Source organism: Mustela putorius, unplaced genomic scaffold (assembly GCF_011764305.1).
Source record: "Mustela putorius furo isolate JIRA1106 unplaced genomic scaffold, ASM1176430v1.1 tig00003853_pilon_pilon_pilon, whole genome shotgun sequence".
Lineage (NCBI taxonomy): Eukaryota > Metazoa > Chordata > Mammalia > Carnivora > Mustelidae > Mustela > Mustela putorius.
The window spans coordinates 78735977-78758390 of NW_025422005.1; the positions used below are offsets into that span (position 1 = coordinate 78735977).

The following is a 22414-nucleotide window of genomic DNA, read 5'->3' on the forward strand; positions in this document are numbered from 1 at the left end:
ACTGAAAATAGGGTATATTTTATTCTCATTTTTATGCTTGTTTTTTCATAGACAGTTAAAAGAAGAAAATAACAATGGAAAAGAAAAATTAAGGCTCATGGCAGTGAAAAATTCAGAAGTTATGGCACAACTGACTGAATCTAGGCAAAGTATTCTGAAACTAGAGAGTGAATTAGAGGACAAAGAAGAAGTACTTAGAGAAAAATTTTCTCTAATGAATGAAAACCGAGAATTAAAGGTCCGTGTTGTAGCACAGAATGAGCGACTAGATTTGTGTCAACAAGAAATAGAAAGTTCAAGGGTGGAACTGAGAAGTTTGGAAAAAGTTATGTCCCAGTTGCCAGTAAGTATGGGTGAAAAAGAAAATTTTACTGAACTGCTTTATGAAAGGTCATCATCTTGTGGTTGCTCTATTAGTATACATGTATGTATGTATGTACGTATTTTTACATATCTGTACTTTCAATCATGAATTTCTCCTCTGTCTAATCCCTTTTCTTTTTCTGCACTTAACCTTTCTACTCTTCCACCTGTCTTAGTCTCTGAGGTGCCATATGTAAGAACAATACAGGATTTTTTTTTTTTTTTTTTTGGACAGAAAGCACAAGTAGGCAGAGCAGCAGGCAGAGGGAGAGGGAGAAGCAGGCTTTCCACCGAGCAGGGAACCTGACGTGGGGCTTCATCCCAGGTCCCTGGAATTATGACCTGAGCTAAAGGCAGCAACTTAACTGATTGAGCCACCCAGGCGCCCTGACACAGGATTTTTTAAAAATAGCTTCATTTAGTGTGTAAACCTAAGTTCACAGACATGTACCCCTGGGGATAAAAATACATTATATGTTTATAAAAAAATAAAATTAAAAACAACAACAACAACTAAATAGCTTCATTTAAGTAACATTGACATAGCATAGAACTCACTAATTTTAATTGTACCGTTCAGTTATTTTTAGTAACCTTGAAAGTTTTGGAATAATACCACGATCTAGTTTTCAAACATTGTTATCATCCTCAAAAGATCTTTGTGCTTATTTATAATTAGTCCCTGTACCCACACCCACCCCTAGGGAACCACTAATCTACCTTCTTGTCTCTAGAGATTTGTCTTTTCTGAGCATTTCATATAAATAAAATTATACAATATATGGTTTCTTGCATTCTAAAAATTTGGGGGGATCATCCATTGTGATGTATATCAGTACTTCATTTCCTTTTATTGATTAATATTAGTCCATTGTATGGATGGATATACCACATTTTATTTATCTATTCACCATTAGATGGACATTTGGATTGCTTCCACTTTTGGACTATTAAGAACAATGCTACTGTGAACATTTGCATACAACTGTTTTTGTGGACATACTTTTCATTTCTCTTGAGTAGATAGTTATGTAGGAGTGGACTTTCTTTGTCATATAGTAAAGTTATGTTAACTGTTTTCCAGAGTAGCTCTACCATTTTAGGTTCTCACCAGGAATGTAATATTATTCCTGCTTTTCTGCATCCTAGCCAACATCTTTTATTATCTGTCTTTTAGATTATAGCCATCTTAATGGGTATAAAGTGGTATCACATTGTAGTTTTAATTTGCATTTTTCTAATGACTAATAATGTTGTGTGGCTTTTCATGTACTTACTAGAATGCACAGAACATTAAAATGTTTGTATGAGAGCAGCTGACCACCATTTCTCTTTCAGTTATATATATGACCATATGTATAAGTGAGATTAGGAAGAAAGTAAATATAACTGTATCAGAAACCCATTATTGATACCTGTACGATAAGGGTGAGATCCGGAAAAGAGCGTAGATAAATATCTCATGGATGGTTTCAAATATATTTGAGTGGGTGGTAGATTTTATCAATTTTAAACTACCATGGAATTAATAAGCTGAAAGGGGCCTTAGAAATCGTTTGATTCAACACCGTCATTTTATTGCTGAAGAAATGTAGCGCCAAGGAAGTAAGTAACTTTTACAACTAGTTCGTAGCAGAATTAAAACTAGAATGCATAATTCTTGGTTCCCAGACCTCTGCTATATCTGCTTTCCTAGGATCCTGGTTTTTTTGCTTAGGTTTTTAATGTACTGTTTACTTTTGAAATTTGACAGTAATTAGATGCAGATTACATTCATTTTTTAATTTTTTAAAAAGATTTTATTTATTTGAAAGGGAGAGAGAGAGAGAATAAGTGGGGATGGGAACAGAGGGAGAAGGAGAAGCAGGCTCCCTGCTGAGCAGGGAGCCCGATGCAAGTCTTCACCCCAGAACCCTGGGTTCATGACCTGAGCCAAAGACAAATGCTTAACTGACTGAGCCACCCAGGAACCCAATAGCATTCATTTTAAACTGATATTCTCATTTGACTCAATATCATGAATTACTTTCTATATGATTCTGAAGTTGGTTTGGTAATATATGTTTGATCCTGTGTTTCATGCAATGCTAGGAATAACATGGTTTGGAATTGTGAATTTTTTTCATTTCTAGGAAGCTTGGTTTGGTTATAATTTGAAGGTGGTAGTCATTAAGTGCTTATCTTACCCCCTTTCACAACTAATTTAAAAAATTCTCTGTTGTTCAAACATACAGAAAAGCACATACCACTTGCTATATCTGAGTAATATAGGGTGATATCCACTTCAGATTTTTTTTTTTTTTTTTTTTTTTTTTTTTTTTTTTTTTTTTTTTTTAAGATTTTATTTATTAATTTGACAGAGAGAAATCACAAGTAGATGGAGAGGCAGGCAGAGAGAGAGAGAGGGAAGCAGGCTCCCCGCTGAGCAGAGAGCCCGATGCGGGACTCGATCCCAGGACTCTGAGATCATGACCTGAGCCGAAGGCAGCGGCTTAACCCACTGAGCCACCCAGGCGCCCTCCACTTCAGATTTTTTTAGAATAAAATTTTACAGATAAATAAAGCCTCTTTATGTACTGTGTTAGATCCCAGTCCTTTCAATTTGTCCACAGAGGTAAGCACTATTCCGAAACTCATGTGTATCGTTCTTGGCTATACTTTAAATGTTGCCACAATGTGAATGCTCTAGAAAAACATATATTACTAATATATTTTTGGAAAATACTACATGTGCCTCTGTTGTTTTCCACTTAATGTAGTGTTATATGATGTCTCCAGATGATTTATATAATGCAGATTTATTTTAACTCTTGTGTTTTTCCTGCTATCTTAATATTTCATAATGTATTTATACATTTATCCTATTGTTCGACTTTAGGTTATTTCTGTTAATTCACATAATTTTTAAAAATTGGAGTTCTGAATAATAAAACAGTTGCACCATCGATGTTGTAAGTTTACATGTGTTTGTTTTTAAATTTGCAGTTAAAAAGAGAAATGTTTGGTTTTAAATCATCTCTTTCTAAACACCAGATGAGTAGTTTCTCAAACAAGGAAGACAATTACATTGGCTGCTGTGAGGCAAATAAAATGGTGATTTCAGAATTGAGGTATGGTTTTCAGATGCTGAAGTTGCAGCAAATACAGTGTTTTTTTAAAATTGATAATTAAATTAATTTAATCTTTGAGAAGATGAAAAATGTACAGAAATGTTGTTCTGCAAGTATTATAACAAATATCTGTGTTTCCACAACTAATAATTGATTCTTTGTAACATTCTGTGATTTTTTTTTTCAAATGTGTTTAAGTAAAAACATTATGGGATATTTCTTCCCACTAGTCTCATTCTCCTCCTAAGTGTCCACCATCCTGAATTGGGTGTATATTCTTCAGTCCATTTTGTATATGTTTACATCCATACATGGAAAATATACTATGTGCTTATATTGTTTGTAATTTTGCTTTTTCACTCAGCATTATTTTTTAAATTCATAAATGTTGTGGTAGGTAGTTAGAGTGAGGTAGGTAGTTAGAGTGACTAATCAATGGGTGGATTAGTATGGTTAGTTTTAGTAGCTAACTATATAGGAGTCTATCCTATAACTGTATCTATCACTATTTATTGATAGCTACCTTGTTTCTACTTTTCTTCCATTATAAACAGTGCTCCAAATTACATACATTTACATGTTTCCTTTTACAATATGCCAGAGTTTCTCCAAAAGTAAAATTGTTGGCTCATGGTGTGTGTATATTTTTAGTTTTACTAGGTACTATCAAGTTTTTAAAATAGCTGACCAGTTTAGATTCCAATCAATGGTATGTAAGAATTTCTACATTCTGCCCAATAGTTAACAAATACCAGAGTTTTAAAATTTTGCTAACTTGAGGTAAAAATGATATGAGATATTTATATAGGATCTTTCTAATAATTTTTTGGTGTATTTTATTTTGTTCCAGGATTAAGCTTGCAATAAAGGAGGCAGAAATTCAAAAGCTTCAGGCAAACCTGGCTGCAAATCAGTTATCTAAGAGTCTTATTGCTTGTAATGACAAACAAGAAAGTGGCAAATTAAATAGTTTAGAGACAGAACCAGTAAAACTAGGAGGAAGTCAATTAGGTGAGTGTATTAAATTGAATTTTTAAATTCTAGGTCTTTTTTTTTTTAAGATTTTATTTATTTTGGGGGAGGGGGAAGCATACGCATGAGCATGGGGAGGGGCAGAGGGAGAATCAGGCTCCCTGCTGAGCAGGGACCCTGGGATCATTACCTGAGGCAGACATTTAACTGACTGAACCACCAAGGTGCCCCTTAATTCTAAGTCTTTTATGATAATTTTTTAGAGAAATGGATTATCAAAAGTTTAGTTTCTATTATCGATAATCTGTTAGTACTAGTTTGGGTTGGTCTGATCTCTCCTCATTCATGATTTTATCTATCTGAGGCCTTTCTCTCTCTCTCTCTTTTTTTAAAGATTTTTTTATTTATTAATTTGAGAGAGACAGAGTGAGTGAAAGCATGAGCAGGGTAGGGACAGAGGGAGAGCATGAAGCAGACTCCCCGCTAAGCAGGGAGCCTAATGCAGGGCTCAATCCTAGGACCCCAACATCATGATCTGAGCCAAAGGCAGATGCTTAACTGACAGAGCCACCCAGGTTCCCCTCTCTTTTCATTTTGATAAATCTGACTCAGGGTTTATCAGTTTTATTCTTTCAAAGAACCAGTTCCTGGTTTCATTGATCTATTCTGGGTTTCTTTTTTTGTTTGTTTCTATATCATTTATTTCTACTCTAATCTTTATTTCCCTTCTCCTGACTTTAGGCTTTGTTTGTTGTTCTTTTTCTAGCTCCTTTCCAGTGGCTTTAAAAAAAAAATTTTTTTTTTAATTTTTATTTTTTTTTTAAAGATTTTATTTATTTGAGAGAGAGAGATCACAAGTAGGCAGAGAGGCATGTAGAGAGAGGGGGAAGCAGGCTCCCCGCTGAGCAGAGAGCCCAATGTGGAGCTTGATCTCAGGACCCTGAGATCATGACCTGAGCTGAAGACAGAGGCTTAACCCTCTGAGCCACACAGGTGCCCTGCCTTTTTTTTTTTTTTTTTTTAAATACAAAGATATATTTCTTTCTTTCTTTCTTTTTTTTTTTTTAAGATTTATTTATCTGAGCAAGAAAGAGAGAGCACACATAAGCAGAGGGGAGAGGCAAAGAGAGAAGGAGAAGCAGACTCCCCACTGAGTAGGGATCCCGATACAGGACTCAATCTCAGGACCCTGGGATCATGACCTGGGCTGAAGGCAGAAGCTTTACTGACTGACCCACTCAGGTGCCCTCCAATGGCATTTTTTATAGAACAGTAGAACAATCCTAAAATTTGTATGGGACCACAAAAGACCCAATAGCCAAAGTAATTTTGAAAAGTAAAACAAAGCTGGAGGCATCACATTTCCTAATTTCAAACTATATTACAAAGCTATAATATTTAAAACAGTGTGGTATTGACATTAAAAACAGACATAGGGGGCGCCTGGGTGGCTCAGTGGTTTGGGCTGCTGCCTTCGGCTTGGGTCATGATCTCAGGGTCCTGGGATCGAGCCCCGCATCAGGCTCTCTGCTCCGCAGGAAGCCTGCTTCCTCCTCTCTCTCTCTCTCTCTCTCTGCCTGCCTCTCTGCCTACTTGTGATCTCTGTCTGTCAAATAAATAAATAAAATCTTTAAAAAAAAAAAACAGACATAGATCAATGGAACAGCATAGAGACCACAAAACGTGTGCATGAGGAGTCAATTAATTTACAACAAAGGAGATAAGAACATTCGATAGGATAAGGATAGCTTTTTCAATAAACACTGTCAGGAAAACTGAATAGCCAAATGCAAAAGAATGAAAGTAGACTACTATCTTACAGACAAAAATCAACTCAAAATGGATTATGGACGAATATAAAACCTGAAACCATGAAACTAGAAGAAAATATAAGAAAAAAATCTCCTAGATATCAGTCTCGATGATGATTTTCTTTTGGACTTAAGACCAAAACCAAAAGCAAGAAAGTAAAAATAAGTGGGACTATATCAAACTAAAAAGTTTCTCTCCAGCAAAAGAAAAGACAACCTATAAAGTGGGAGAAAGCATTTGTAAATCATATCTGATAAGGCGTTAATATCCATACATAAAAATTCCTACAACTCAATACAAAAAAAATTTAATTTAAAAAAATGGGCAGAGGCGGGGCACCTGGCTTAGTCATTTGAGTATCTGACTCTTGATTTCAACTCATTCTTGATCTCAGGGTCGTTTAATCGAGCTGCAGGTTGGGTTTGGCACTCAGTGTAAAGTCCGCTTGTCCTTACCCTCTGCTCCTGCCCTAGCTCTCTCTTTCTCTCAAATAAATAAAATATATTTTTTTTAATGGGCAGAGGATCTACATAGACATTCTTCCAAATAAGACATCCACATGGTAAACACATGAAAAGATGCTCAACAGCACTAATCATCAGGGAAATGCAATCAAAGCCACAATGACATATCACTTCACATCTTTCAGAATGGCTATCATCAAAAAGGCAAGAAATAAACATTGGTGAGGATGTGAAGAAAAGGGAACCCTTGTGCCCTGTTGGTGATGACATATATTGTACAGTTGTTTTGGAAAACAGGATGGAAGTTCCTCAAAAAATTAAAAATAGGACTACCATATGTTGTAGTAATTCCAGTTTGGAGTATTTATCTGACATCTGAAATCATTATCTTTTCTTTTTATTATGTTCAGTTACCCATCATATAATACATCATTAGTTTTTGATGTAGTGTTCAAGGATTCATTAGTTGCATATAATACACAGTGCTCATCACAACATGTGCCTTCCTTAATACCCGTCATCTGGTTACTCTATCCTGCCAACCCCCTGAAATCACTATCTTGAAAAGATGTCTGCACTCCTATACTATATATATATGTATATAATGTACGCATACACACTGAAATATTATTCAGCCTTAAAAAAGACACCCTGCCACTTGTGACAACATGGATGAACCTTGAGGACATGAGGTTAAACAAGAAGTCAGGCAGAGAAAGAAATACTGCATGATCTCGCTAATGTATGAAATGTCAAAACAACAAAACAAACTCATAGAGGAGAAACTGGTGTTTGCCAGAGGCAGGACTTGGGGATGGGGAAAATGGGTAAATGTGGTCAAAAGGTACAAACTTTCAGTTATAATATAAACAAGTCCTAGAGATGTAATATATAGCATGATGACTATAGTTACTAATACTGTATTATATGTATAAAAATTGTTAGGAGAGAATATCTTTCTTTTTCTTTATTGTGTTATGTTAGTCATTCGTTTTTGATGCAGTGTTCCAGGATTCCTTGTTTATGTGGGAGAGAAGATCTTAAAAGCTGTCATCCCTCCCTAAAATTTGTAACTATATGTGATGATGCATATTAAATAGACATTGTAGTAATCATTTCAAAATACATACATATACCAAATCATTATGTCATACACCTGAAACTAATATAGTGTTATATGTCAATTATGTATCAATAAAAAATAGCTGGAATAACTATATTAATTTTGGACAAATCAGAGTTGAGGCTGACAGAACTAGAAGGATAAATTAACAAATCCACATATAAATCTGAAGATTTCAAAAGTACTTTCTCAGTAATTGAGAAAACAAGTACACAGAAAATCATTAGGAGGGGGCGCCTGGGTTGCTCAGTGGGTTGGGCCGCTGCCTTCCGCTCGGGTCATGATCTCAGGGTCCTGGGATCAAGTCCCACATCAGGCTCTCTGCTCAGCAAGGAGCCTGCTTCCCCCTCCCTCTGCCTGCTGCTCTGCCTACTTGTGATCTCTCTCTGTCAAATAAATAAATAAAATCTTTTAAAAAAATCATTAAGAGGAAAGAAGACTTAAGTACTATAAAGAAGTTTAATATGATTGACATTCACTCTATACAGTAATCACCAGAATATACAATTTTCTCAAATGTATTTAAAATATTCATCACAATACTCCATATGCTGGCTAATAAATGAAGTCTCAAAACATTTTAAAAAACTGAAATTAAAAAAAAAAACAAATCAGATTCATTCATACAACCTAATGTCCACTACTAATAACCAAAAATTCTCCAGAAAATTCTAAATATTTGGAAATAAACACACACAAAAGATATTATAGGATATTTTGAAGTAAATAAAATGAAAATAGAACATATAAAAATTAGTGTTAGCTATAGCATTGCCTAAAGATAATTTTATACCTTAAAACACTTAGATTAGAAAAGAAGAAATGTTTAAAATCAATAATCTAAGCTTTCACTGTAGGAAAAATTAAGGACAATTAAACCCAAAGGAAACTGAGAAGGAGTACAAGGGATCCTGCGGGTATGTTTTTCTAGTTTTGTTTTTTTTTAATTAAAGTATAATTAACATAGCGTGGTATGTTAGCTTCAGGTATACAATAGAGTAATTCAACATTTCTATACATTACTCAGCATTCATCATGATAAGTGTATTCTTAATCCCTTTTATCTGTTTAACTCTTTCCCCACCCTCTGGCAACAACCAATTTGTTCTCCATATATGAGTGTATTTTTGTGTTTTTTTCTTTGTTCATTTGTTTCTTAAATTCCACATGTGAGTGAAATCAAACAGTATTTGTCTTTCTCTGACTTATTTCAGTTAGCATTATATCCTCCAGGTCCATTTACGTAGCAAATGGCAAAATCTTGTTATTTTTTATTTTTTATGGCTGATATTACTTTTATGGTTGATATTACTGAAATGTAATATTCCATTTTATACACACCCACACCCTATCTTCTTTATCCATTCATTTATTGGTGGACACTTAGGTTGATTCCATATCTTGGCTATTGTAAATAATAATGGAATAAATATAGGGGTGCATATATCTTTTTGAGTTAGTGTTTTCATTTTCTTTGGGTATACACTCAGTAGTAAAATTACTAAATCATATAGTAATTCTGCTTATTTTTCTTTTAAAGAATTTATTTATTTATTTGACAGAGATCACAAGTAGGCAGAGAGGGAAGCAGTAGGGGGCAGGCAGGCTCCCTGCTGAGCAGAGCACCCACGATCCCAGGGCCCTGAGATCATGACCTGAGCCAAAGGCAGAGGCTTTAACCCACTGAGCCACCCAGGTGCCCCTCTGTTTTTGGTTTCTTAAGGAACTTCCATATTGTTTTCCAAATGTGTTTTTTATTTTAGCTGTTCTGGCAGGTATGAGGTGATATCTTACTGAAGTTTTGATTTGCATTTCCCTGATACTTAGTGATGTTGAACACTTCTCATATGTCTGTCTGTTGGCCATTTGTTTCTGATGGAAATTTTAGATGTCTTGATTGTGCTGATAGTTACAAAGATGAAGCCTATGAAAAAAACAAAGATTTGACCAAATGTATCGAACTTTATATTTTTAATGGCTGCACTTTATTTTAAGTAAGATTTACATCAAGTACCTTTTTATTTATTTAAATAATAGTACTTTTGCCCCCTTGTGGGGGGGGAAAGGGAGAGGGAGAGAAAAACTGTCTTCTTGGTGTTTGTTTGGTATTTATTTTAATGGCATTTATTCCTCTTTCCTGCTTTCTTTTGGATCAGTTATATTTTAGTATTCCATTCTTGTCTCCACTATTGATTAGCTAACTATACCTCTTTCTTTTCTTTTCTTTTTTTTTTTAAAGATTTTTATTTGTTTATTTGACAGAGAGAGATTACAAGTAGGCAGAGAAGCAGGCAGAGAGAGAGGAGGAAGCAGGGGCTCCCCGCTGAGCAGAGAGCCTGATATGGGGCTCGATCCCAGGACCCTGAGATCATGACCTGAGCTGAAGGCAGCGGCTTAACCCACTGAGCCACCCAGGCGCCCCCCCTCTTTATTTTCTTAATGGTTGCCCTAGTGGTTAACTTATGTATCTTTAACTTATCATGGTCTATCTTCAAGTATAATTGACTGGTGGTAGGAAAAATGACAGCAGAGAAAATTAGATAGCTAAGTGATTAGAGAGAATAGGAATGAGTAATGAGATTATTAGCAGAGTGCATACTAGTTATTAGAGGTGTTAATAAATATGTTATAAATTCTCTTACATCAAAGAGTATAGAGCTAATGATAGATAGATAGCCTAGAATGTGAACTATTAGGAACATGGAGAATTGGTAGGAGATGGCTGCTTAAGCAACCCTTGAAAGCATAATACATCTCTACACATTTCCATACCTATGTGTGTTTTCATGCCATATAGATTATGTCCCTTTAAGGCACTCCTGAAAACTCAGTCACTTTTGGATGGGAGTAGGTTTATATGTGTGTAGTGGAGAAAGGATGTGTTTGAACAACTATTTTCGCTAACCCTCAGTAGTTTCAAAAAGCATCACTGAATTCTTATGAGCTAGTTTAGACTAGGAAGAATTCCGTTCTTCAGTTTTTGAACTTGTATCTGTATACAGTACATGAAAATGCTCTTTTTTTTTTTTTTAAAGAAACACTTTAAAAAAAAAAAAGATTTTATTTATTTGACAGACAGAGATGACAGGTAGGCAGAGAGGCAGGCAGAGAGAGAGGAGGAAGCAGGCTCCCTGTTAAGCAGGGAGCCTGATGCAGGGCTTGATCCCAGGACCTGGGATCATGACCTGAGCTGAAGGCAGAGGCTTTAACCCACTGAGCCACCCAGGTGCCTCAAAAATACTCTTTTTTTGAAAAAGATTATTTATTTATTTGAGAGTGAGAGAGAACATGAGAGATAGAAAAAGCACAAGTGGGGGAAAGGTCAGAAGGGAAAGGGAGAAGCAGACTCCCTTGCTGAGCAGGGAGCCTGATTTCAGGGCTCTGTCTCAGGACCCTGAGATCATGACCCGAGTAGGAGTCAGATGCTTAACCAACTGTGCCATCCAGGTGTCACTATATCAAAATATTCTTAATGATTCCAGGTTATCCAGAGAAATTTTATGGTCAACTTCAGTTTAAGGAAACAGCACAGCTTTTTTAAAAAACAATGATTTTTTAAAAACAATGTTTTCTATCCAAAAAGGGGGGGGGATACTTTTAGAGTGAGAGAAGGACTCTTTCTGTTATAAAGGAATAGTCTAGAAAAGTGAGTGATTCAGAAGAATTTATTCCTACTTTTATGTACTTAAATATGGAAAGTACCTTACTTACTATGTTCTTTCATTATATTTTCCTTAATGTATGTCTCCTCCTCCATTCCCTTTAGTATTTTTTAGATGAGAAATTAAACTTTGTTTATAACTAGATCTTTCAACATTTAATAGGTTTTTATTTAAGCTTGTTTTTAAAAGATTTTTAAGATTTTTTTTATTTGGGATAGAGCGAGAGCAAATGAGTGAGAGAGTACAAGGAGAGGCAGAGGGAGAAGCAGGCTATCCACCAAGCAGGGAGCCTGACACAGGGCTTGATCCCAGGACCTTGGAATCATGACCCAGCCAAAGGCAGATGCTTAACAGACTGAGACACCCAGGCACCCCTATTCTTTAAGTTTTATACAGAACAATTTTCCTTCTATGTTTGTTAGCAGAAAGAATAAAAGACCAAAATCAATATACTGTGAATAAGCAGTATGAAAGAGAAAGACAAAGACTCACTTCTGGAATAGAAGAACTGCGTGCTAAGTTGATGCAAATAGAAGCTGAGAATTCTGATTTGAAGGTTAACATGGCCCACAGAACTAGTCAGTTTCAGCTGATACAAGAGGAGCTGCTGGAGAAAGCTTCAAACTCGAGCAAACTGGAAAGTGAAGTAAGCTTGAATTAGCTGTTTGTATGTACTAACTGTGGAGACAAGAAAAAAGGTCCTGTAGAGTTGTGTCAAAGTTGGATGTGTAAGTCCAGATTTATACATCAGTTATAAAATCTTTTAAAATCATATTTGGAAACCTTTGGGTTTTAACCTATGTTAAAAGTAAGAAATTACTCTCTAGTGGCTAGCAGGTATCAAATATGGTAGAACTTCTAATGTATGGCAGTCTATTATTTCTTCCAAGTATAAGTTAATATGGCTAATAAACATTCAACAAGTCAAGAATTTGGATTATGTAATTAGAAGAAAAAGAGTGATAATAGATGATTTTGAATGTTAGCTAACAGCAGAATGAGCTGGGATGCCTGTTAAACGTGCAGATTTTGGGTACTGTTCTAATGATTCTGATATGGAGTAATGCTCAGAAATCCCCATTGGTGAACAAGTGCATATGATTCTGATGCAGATATGTTTGGATTACATTTTGAAAATTGCATAATGCGTGTTTTGTGAGTATTTGATCTTCATTTCTTTTGAGGACAGAATAAGGATGCCTTCTTAGGCAATTATAGACCAGAACCACGTGTATATGTTATATTCACACTTTAGACTGAAGCTGATGCTGTCTGTAGGAATACTTTTTTTGATAGGAGTACTTTTAAAATGTCTGATTTCTCATTTTAAAATCTTTACCCCACACTTAAGAAAAAGATGGGACAATCTGTCATATATCTGGTCTCCCCTTCACTATTTTTCTTTTAGATTGTCACTTATCTTTAAAAGTAATTTTTAAGAAATAATAATTTATTCATTTAATTTATTTTTATTTATTTCAATGTGTTTTCAGATGACAAAGAAATGTTCTCAACTTTTAACTCTCGAGAAACAGCTGGAAGAAAAAATAGTTGCTTATTCCTCGATTGCTGCAAAAAATGCAGAGCTAGAACAGGAGCTTATGGTAAAAATTACTGTTTGGCTACAAATTCACTGTGACTTTAAGGCACTTGATTTGTGATAGTGTGCTTGTTTTAGTATCATTGTTGTATAGGAAACTATAAACTCTAGTAAATTTTTCTGATGATTCATTTTTTTGCTTCTTTATTTTTAAGTTTATAGGCTTATATGGTAAATTGTTATCTGTAATTTCTCATTTTTATTATAGTAGAATTTTGAAGGAAATGGTATACTTCTTTGATATGCTTTTCAGTACTTTGAAATAGTTAAATCTTTTTATTTTGATAGTTTTTTTTTCCCCAGCATAACAGTATTCATTATTTTGCACCACACCCAGTGCTCCATGCAATCCGTGCCCTCTCTAATACCCACCACCTGGTTCCCCCAACCTCCCACCCCCTGCCGTTTCAAACCCCTCAGATTGTTTTTCAGAGTCCATAGTCTCTCATGGTTCACCTCCCCTTCCAATTTCCCCCAACTCCCTTCTCCTCTCTAACTCCCCTTGTCCTCCATGCTATTTGTTATGCTCCACAAATAGTTTTTTTAAATAACTATTTTGTCTTTTCAGTAACTGTTTAAATATTTTTGAAGTTTTACATATTAACTACTGTGATTCTTCAAAGAATAGAGTATGACAAATTTAATACTTTACTTATGTACTTTTATGTAAAACTAGTTGTCAGTTGTATTCTTTTAAAGTGTATTTGTATGTCTAGGAAAAGAATGAAAAGATAAGAAGTCTAGAAACCAATATCAATACAGAACATGAGAAAATTTGTTTAGCTTTTGAAAAGGCCAAGAAAATTCATCTTGAACAGCATAAAGAAATGGAAAAGCAGATTGAAAGAGTAAGATACTATGTTTTTCTTTTTTGTGGCTGGATAATACTCCATTGGGGGTGGTGTGTGTGTGTGTGTGTGTGTGTGTGTGTTTGTGTGTAAAAATATGAGCTTGAAATATAGAGCAATAACATTACCCAGTCTGAGCAACAGACTGCTTGACTTATTTCACTCAGCATAATCTCTTCAGTCCCATCCATGTTGATACAAAAGTTGGTTATTCATCCTTTCTGATGGAGACATAATACTCCATTGCGTATATGGACCATATCTTCTTTGTCCATTCGTCTGTTGAAGGACATCTTGGTTCTTTCCACAGTTTAGTGACTGTGGCCATTGCTGCTATGAACATTGGGGTACAAATGGCCCTTTTTTTCACTACATATTTATCTTTGGGGTAAGTACACAATAGTAAACAATTGCAGGGTCATAGGGTAGCTTTATATTTAATTTCTTAAGGAATCTCCACACTGTTTTCCAAGGTAGTTGCACCAACTTGCATTCCCACCAGCAGTGGAAGAGGGTTCCCCTTTCTCCACATCCTCTCCAGCACTTGTTGTTTACTGTCTTGTTAATTTTGGCCATTCTAACTGGTGTAAGGTGGTATCTCAATGTGGTTTTGATTTGAATCTCGCTGGGCTAGTGATGATGAACATTTTTTCATGTGTCTGTTAGCCATTTGTATGTCTTCTTTGGAGAAGTGTCTGTTAATGTCTTCTGCCCATTTTTTGATGTGATTATCTGTTTTGTGTGTGTTGAGTTTGAGGACTTCTTTATAGATATTGGATATCAACCATTTATCTGTACTGTGATTTGTGAATATCTTCTCCCATTCCATGGGTTACCTCTTTGTTTTGTTGACTGTTTCCTTTGCTGTGCAGAAGCTTTTGATCTTGATGAAGTCCCAGAAGTTCATTTTCGCTTTTGTTTTCTTTGCCTTTGGAGACATATCTTGAAAGAAGTTGTCATGTGGCTGAAGTTGAACATTAGTCTTCTTTAAATGTTTGGTAGAATTCACTAGTGAATCTATCAGGTTCAAGGCTTTTCTTTGTTGGGAGCTTTTGATTACTGATTGAACCTCTTACTAGTTTTAGGTCATTATTCAGATGATCTATTTCTTCATTATATAGTCTTTGTAGGTTTTGATTTATAGGAATGTGTCCATTTCATTTAGATTATTCAGTTTGTGGGCATACAGTTATTCATAGTACTCCCTTATGACGTTTTTTGTTTCTGTATAATTGGCAGTACTGTCCCCACTTTCAATTCTGATTTTGGTAATGTGCCTTCTCTGTTTTTTTAATCTACTTAGCTAAAGATTTATCAATTTTGTTTTGTTTTTTTCTAAGAGCTAACTTTTCATTTCATTGATACACTTTGTTTTTTGTCCTCCATTTTGTTGACTTTTACTGTAATCTTTATTCTTTCCTTCTCTCAACTGGCTTTGGGTTTGGTTTGTTCTTCTTTTTCTAGTTCCTTATGTTTTGAAGTTAAATTATTGACTTGAGATCTTTTTTGTTTTTGAATATAAGCATTTATAGCTGTAAATTACCCCTTAGCTCCACTTGGCTGTGTCTCTTAAGTTTTGGTAAGTGGTGTTTTTGTTTTCATTTGTCTCCTGATTTCTTCTAATTTCCCTTGTGAATTCTTTGATTCATTGATTGTTTAAAAATCTGTTGTTTAATTAATGTCCCAGTCCTGTGAATTTTTAAATTTTCCTTTCATTATTCATTTCTAATTTCATCTGATTGTTGTTGGAGAAGATACTTTGAATGATATCTGTACTTCTAAATTTGTTGAAATTTCAATTTGTGGCCTAACATGGTCTATCCTGCAAAATGTCCCCTTCACACTTGAGAAGAATGTATATTCTGTTGTTGGGTAGAATGTTCTGTATATGTCTATTAGATCTAGTTGATTTATTATGTTAAGTCCTCTATTTCCTTACTTATATTCTGTCTGGTCTTCTAATTATTATGAGTGGGGTATTGAAGTTTCCAACTATTTTTGTAGAACTGTCTACTTTTCCCTTCAGTTTTGTCAGTTTTGCCTCATATATCATGTCATTACATGAGTAAACATTATAATTATTAAATCTCACTATTATTTTGAGCCTTCTAGTAAATAATGTCCTTCTTTTTCTTTTAAAAACTTTTTTGATATAAAGTGTCTTATCTGATATTTGTGTAGGTACCCCTGCTCTCTTTTGGTTATTTATTTGCATGGAATATGTTTTTCTATCCTTTCACTTTCAACATGTTTATGTCTTTGGATCTCAAGTGAGTCTCTTATAGACAGCATATACAGTTGATCCTTGTACAACAAGAGTCTGAACTGCATGGGTCCACTTATTTGTGGATTTTTTTAAAAGCAGTACTGTAAATGTATTTTCTCTTATGATTTTATTAATATTTTTCCTCTAGCTTATTTTATTCTAAGAATATGATACATATAAGATACAAAATATGTGTTAATCTGTTTATGTTATTGGTAAGGCTTTGGTCAACAGTAAGCTATTAGTAGTTAAGTTTCTGTGTAGACAAAAGTTATATACTGACTTTCAACTGCACATGCAGTCAACCATCCTAATCTCTGCATTGTTCAAGGGACAACTGTAGTTGAATCATGTGTTTTATCTTCTGTCAGTCTCTATCTTTTGACTGGAGAGTTTAATCCATTTATATTTAAAGTAAATACTGATACAGACTGACTGACTTTTGTCATTGTGCTGTTTGTTTTCTATAGGCCTTATAGCTTTTTTTGTTCCTCCTTTCCTACATTATTATCTCCTTTTGAATTTAGTTTGTTTTTTTTGTAGTGAATTTTTAAAATTATTTTCCCATTTCCATTCCTTTTGTGAATATTGTATTGCTGTATGTGTGGTTGTCATGGGTATTACATTTAATATTCTAAAGTTTTATTATTCTAATTTGAATTTGTACCACCCTAACCACTAATATACAAATATTGTTCCTTTTACAGCTCCATTTTCACTCCTTTCTAATGTTAATGTCACAAAATTATCTCTTTATACATTGTGTGCCCTAAAACATAAGCTAATAATTCATTCAAATGTATTAGTCTCTCAAATTATGTAGAAAAGAAGATTCGGAATTGCAAACCAAATTTATACTAATAAATTACACTAACTGGTTTTTCTCTTCATTAAATATATTAGACTCTTAAATCCTATAGAAAACAAAAAATGTTATTACAACTGTTGTTAGAATAATACTAGATTTGTAACTATCCTTGCAGTTATCTTTATTGAGAGTTTTATTTCTCCATATGGCTTTGAGTTATTGTCTGGTGTCCTTTCATTTCACTTTGTAGATCTCCTTTGAGCATTTCTGGTAGGGCATATCTAGTGGCCAAAACCCCCTCAGCATTTATTTATCTGGGAATGTCTTATTTGCTATCTCACTTTGGAAGGACAGTTTTGCCAGATGGTAGGATTCTTGGTGGACATTTCAACACATTGTCTTTTGGCTTCCAAAGTATCTGATGAGAATCTGCTTGTAATGTTATTGTGGATCCTTGTATATGATTACTCATTTAACTCTTGATGATTTCAAGATTTTTTCTCTGTCTTTTGAAAGTTGTTTTTTTTTTTTTAAGATTTTATTTATTTATTTGACAGAGAGCACAAGTAGGCAGAGAGGCAGGCACAGAGAGAGGAGGAAGCAGGCTCCCTGCTGAGCAGAGAGCCTGATGTGGGGCTTGATCCCAGGACCCTGGGATCATGACCTGAGCTGAAGGCAGAGCCTTTAACCCACTGAGCCACCCAGGTACCCCTGTCTTTAGAAAGTTTTCATTATAATATGTCTTCATGCAGTTCCCTTTTAAGTTCATCTTTCTTGGATTTGAGATTCTTGGATGTTTTTATCAGTGTCTTTCATTAAATTCAGAAATTTTCTTTCTTTTCTTTTTTTTTTTTTTTTTAAGTTTTTAGTCAAGTAATTTCTACACCCAACATGAGACTCAAACTCATGACCCTGAGATCAAGAGTTGCATGCTTTTCCAACTGAGCCAGCCAGGTGCCCCAAATTTTGACATTTTCAATCATTATTTCTTCAGATATTTTCAGTGTCCCTTTTTCCCTCTCCTCTCCTCCCATGATCTGCATTTTGGTCTACTGGATGGTGTCCAGTAGGTCCTTCAGGCTCTGTTCACTTTTCTTCCATCTTTATTTGTTCTGTTTCTCTAATTTGTTATTTGATTATTTTCATTTTACTGTTTCCAGAGTTCCTTAGTTTTGTTTGTTTGTTTGTTTAAAGATTTTATTTATTTACTTGACAGAGGTCACAAGTAGGCAGAAAGGCAGGCAGAGAGAGGGGGGGAGGCAGGCTCCCTGCCAAGCAGAGAGCCTGATGCGGGGCTCAATCGCAGGACTCTGACCTGAGCCAAAGGCAGAGACTTAACCCACTGAGCCACCCAGGTGCCCCTCAGAGTTCCTTAGTTTTAATACTTTCTATTTGTTCTGCCATATTTGTATTATATACTTATGTGAGTGTTACATATATCACATAATTTTTGCCATATTTGTTCTGCCGTATTTGTATTATATACTTATGTGAGTATTATATATATCACATAATTTTTTCACTTTTGCATATAATATGCACAAATATGCATATTACACATATCAGTAATTTCCTATTTTGTCTTCACAAAAGTATTTTGAAATTTTGATAACACCAGTTATTGTTGAAGTTGTGGGAATGAGAATCTTCTACATTTCTAATATAAGCATAAATTTTGATGCACTTTGAAGAGAAATACCTAATGAAATTGGAAATGTGCTTATCCTACAAACAGAAAGTCCACTTCTAGGTGATCTATTCTAAAGAAACTCTAATACATAAAGAGACATGCACAGAGGATGTATTTAACATTGTTGTGATGGTGAAAAATAGAATATTAAACTGTTTTTGAGTAGAAGAGAAGACAAACTGTAGTTTGTTGTTACAGTGGAATACTGTACTATTAGAAAAAGCAATGAACTAGATCCACATATGGATACATAGATAACTATCCAGGGATGAATATCTAAAATAATATTGAGTAAAAAAATCAAGCCACTAAAACTTGCATGTGTTTTGATATTGTCTGTGTAAAATTTTAAAATAGAAATATATTACATATCATTCATAGACCTACATATGTAGTAAACACAAAAAACATGTGTGAGAAGCATGCCCGAGAATAATACTGACCATATCAGCATAGTACATTTGACCTTTGAACAACTTAAGAGTTAGGGGCACAGTCCTCCTACACAGTTGAAAATTCACATCTAACTTTTGACTCCCCAAAACTTAATAGCCTACTCATGACCAGAAGCCTTGGTGATAATAAAACAGTTAGCTAATATATATTTTGTATGTTACATGTATTATACAGTGTATTCTTACCATAAAGTAAGCCAGAGAGAAGAAAATGTGATTTAAAAAATTGTAAGGAAGAGAAAAAATACACTTACAGCACTATACTGTAAAAAATCCTCATATAAGTGGACCTGTACAATTCAAACCTGTGCTGGTCAAGGGTCAGCTCAATTGATGAGGGAGGAAATCAACTGTATTGATGAAAGATAAGACCTGGCTATGTGATTTCATTTCTTCTCTCAAGGGAGAGAAACTGAAGGAAATTTGGCACAATGCAAAAGTCTATTTAATTTCAGTTGTAATTTAACTTGGGAGTATTATACTCTTTTCTGTATATAACATGTTTCATGATTTTTTATAAAATAATATGAAAGATAATAAATCGTGTTTTTATGTTTAGCTTGAATCTCAACTAGAGAAAAAAGACCAACAGTTTAAAGAACAAGAAAAGACTATGTCCATTTTGCAGCAAGATATAATATGTAAACAACATCATCTTGAATCTCTAGACAGACTCCTGACGGAAAGCAAAGGGGTAAAATCATCTTTGTAAAAGTGCTGTTTATTATATTTATTTATTCATTTTTTAACTTATTTTTTAATTTATTCATTTGAAAGAGACAGAGATAACAAGAGAGCACAAGTAAGGAGAGAGTGGGAGAAGCAGACTCCCATTGAGTAGGGAGCCCAATGCGGGGCTCGATCCAAGGACCCCAGGATTATAACCCAAGCCAAAGGCAGACATTTAATTGACCGAGCCAACCAGGTGCTCCTGAAAATGTTGTTTAAACGCTGACAAATACTTACGTTTCTATAATGTACCTTTAATTCTAATTAAATCAGTTGCTTAACAGCCCATTAGTAATGCTAAAATTAAAATATTTATACATGTACTCATATTTTTGCTACTAATCTATGTGTTTTTAGGAGATGGAAAAGGAAAACATGAAGAAAGATGAAGCTTTGCGAACATTACAGAACCAAGTATCTGAAGAAACAATCAAGGCCAGTATGCTAATTTTTTAAAACTTTTTTTTAATAGAGACATTCTGTAGCTTTTACACTTTTCTCTATAAGTTGCAAAAATTACTTGGATAAAAACTCACAAGTAAAGGTTTTACCTGAGTCAGTGAACTTACTTTCTGTGAGTATATTTTCTTCATTGTGAATTATAATCTTAATTATTTGATTGTTGATAATCTGTTTTGTGGATTATCTAACCTCTTTTTTTTTTTTTTTTGCCTGAAGTAAGGCTTCTTTTTTAATGAAAAATGTTTTTTGTTTTTTTTTTTAACTGTAGCTACTTATTAACATTACCAGTAAAGAATTAACAGAAGTGAAGGGGTGCCTCAGTGGCTCAGTGGGTTAAAGCCTCTGCCTTCAGCTCAGGTCATGGTCCCAGGGTCCCGGGGTCCTGGGATCGAGCCCCACATCGGGCTCTCTGCTCAGCAGGGAGCCTGCTTCCCCCTCTCTCTCTGCCTGCCTTTCTGCCTACTTGTGATTTCTGACTGTCAAATAAATGGGTAAAATCTTAAAAAAAAAATACACACAAAAAAACCCAGAAGTGAAGGGAGATGAATCTACAAGCAGTTGAGTTTTGCTTCTTTATACCAGTTCTGCTATAAGATTAATTAACGGTAAAATCAGAATTTCCAGATAAAATACAGTTTCATGGATACTCTGTCTTCATGGTTTAAAGAATGGGTTTAGGAGCTGAGTTGACTTGAGTTTCAGTTCTGATTTCAGAGTGCTTGCTAGTTAACTTTAACCCTGGCTAGTTCATTTAAGTCACTGAACTTTAAGTTTTTCATCAGTAAAATAGAGACAGTAATACTCTGGAGGAAGGTCAGTATGAGGAGGAGATGAAATGAGGTACCTATAATAGTTTAGCACATACTCAGTTACTCAAAGTTTAATAAGTACTTATTATATATTTGATATTTCTCCTTTGCGTTTTTAATGTTAAAAATAGGTCCAAACATGCTGTTTATTAAACATGAATGTTTATTCTTTCATATATGGCTTGGATATAAAGAATATTTTAAAAATCCAGTGTTATTTTTGCCTAGTATTCTGTTTTTAATCCATTTTGTTACCAAGTATGCCTTTAAACACAATTATATGTTTATCCGTACCTTTCATATAGTATTCTTCAAAACTTTCAACATTTAATGCCATGTCAGTTAATTTCCTCATGTAAAAATAACATCTAACATCATTAACATGAAAAAAATCATTATAAAAATCATTATAAAAGGCATGAAATAATTTCATTAAATAAAATCTATATTGCCACTTACCTCCTGTTTTTTATTAAGCTGCCTAACACATCTAGTAGCTTATTTCCATATGTTAGTAACCAGGTATTAAAATTGGTAAAAGAAGAAATTATGTCATTGGGTTTTATTCCCTTAATAGGAAGGTTTTATATTATTGGGGCGAATACCAAAATGAAGAAGAAACAGAAACAACATTCCTATGACTCAAGCTATACCAAACCTAACCTACAGGGTATTTGTACCAACAAAATTGAAGTTTGAAATCGAGTTTCTTCTTGATTCTGTTATTACCACCTTCCTTTCTTGACTTTGGCTGTGCCCTCTACATACCTTTATTTGTTCTTTGCATAAAAAATTATGACTTTAGGGGTGCCTGGGTGGCTCAGTAGGTTAAAGCCTCTGCCTTCAGCCCAGGTCATGATCCCAGGGTCCTGGGATTGAGCCCCACATTGGGCTCTCTGCTCAGCAGGGAGCCTGCCTCCCCCTCTCTCTCTGCTTGCCTCTATGCCTACTTGTGATCTTGCTCTGTCAAATAAATAAAATATTTAAAAAAAAGTTATGACTTTAAAAAAGTGAATTTTTAAAAAATAACCAATCAAAGAATATATTCTTAACATTGGTAAATTCTTAAAAAATGCAGTCAGTTCAACCATTAACAAAGGAAATACAAATATAATTAATGAAATCATAAAAATTCTGAATTTTCTGTCTGCAGAAGAGTTGTAAGAATTAGTTTAAAGTTATATCACTTATGAAAGTATGACTACTGAGAACTAGAAGATTGATGAGAAATTTTGAACAGG

The 22414-nt window shown here is 34.5% G+C and overlaps 1 protein-coding gene across 9 annotated transcripts in view; it reads left to right on the top strand.

Annotated features, from left to right (window-relative positions):
- The window catches only part of CCDC18 (coiled-coil domain containing 18), a 110923-nt gene that overhangs the window by 26140 nt on the left and 62369 nt on the right, over positions 1 to 22414 (top strand). For 8 of the 9 annotated variants that reach the window (XM_045064872.1, XM_045064875.1, XM_045064878.1 and 5 more), the window contains 8 exons: positions 52 to 343; positions 3349 to 3473; positions 4324 to 4484; positions 11929 to 12152; positions 13000 to 13110; positions 13823 to 13954; positions 19733 to 19867; positions 20260 to 20337. In XM_045064872.1, coding sequence (XP_044920807.1) covers positions 52 to 343; positions 3349 to 3473; positions 4324 to 4484; positions 11929 to 12152; positions 13000 to 13110; positions 13823 to 13954; positions 19733 to 19867; positions 20260 to 20337 — 1258 coding nt within the window. The remainder of the gene's footprint in view (positions 1 to 51; positions 344 to 3348; positions 3474 to 4323; positions 4485 to 11928; positions 12153 to 12999; positions 13111 to 13822; positions 13955 to 19732; positions 19868 to 20259; positions 20338 to 22414) is intronic. The other variant, XM_045064873.1, reaches the window with a different exon arrangement.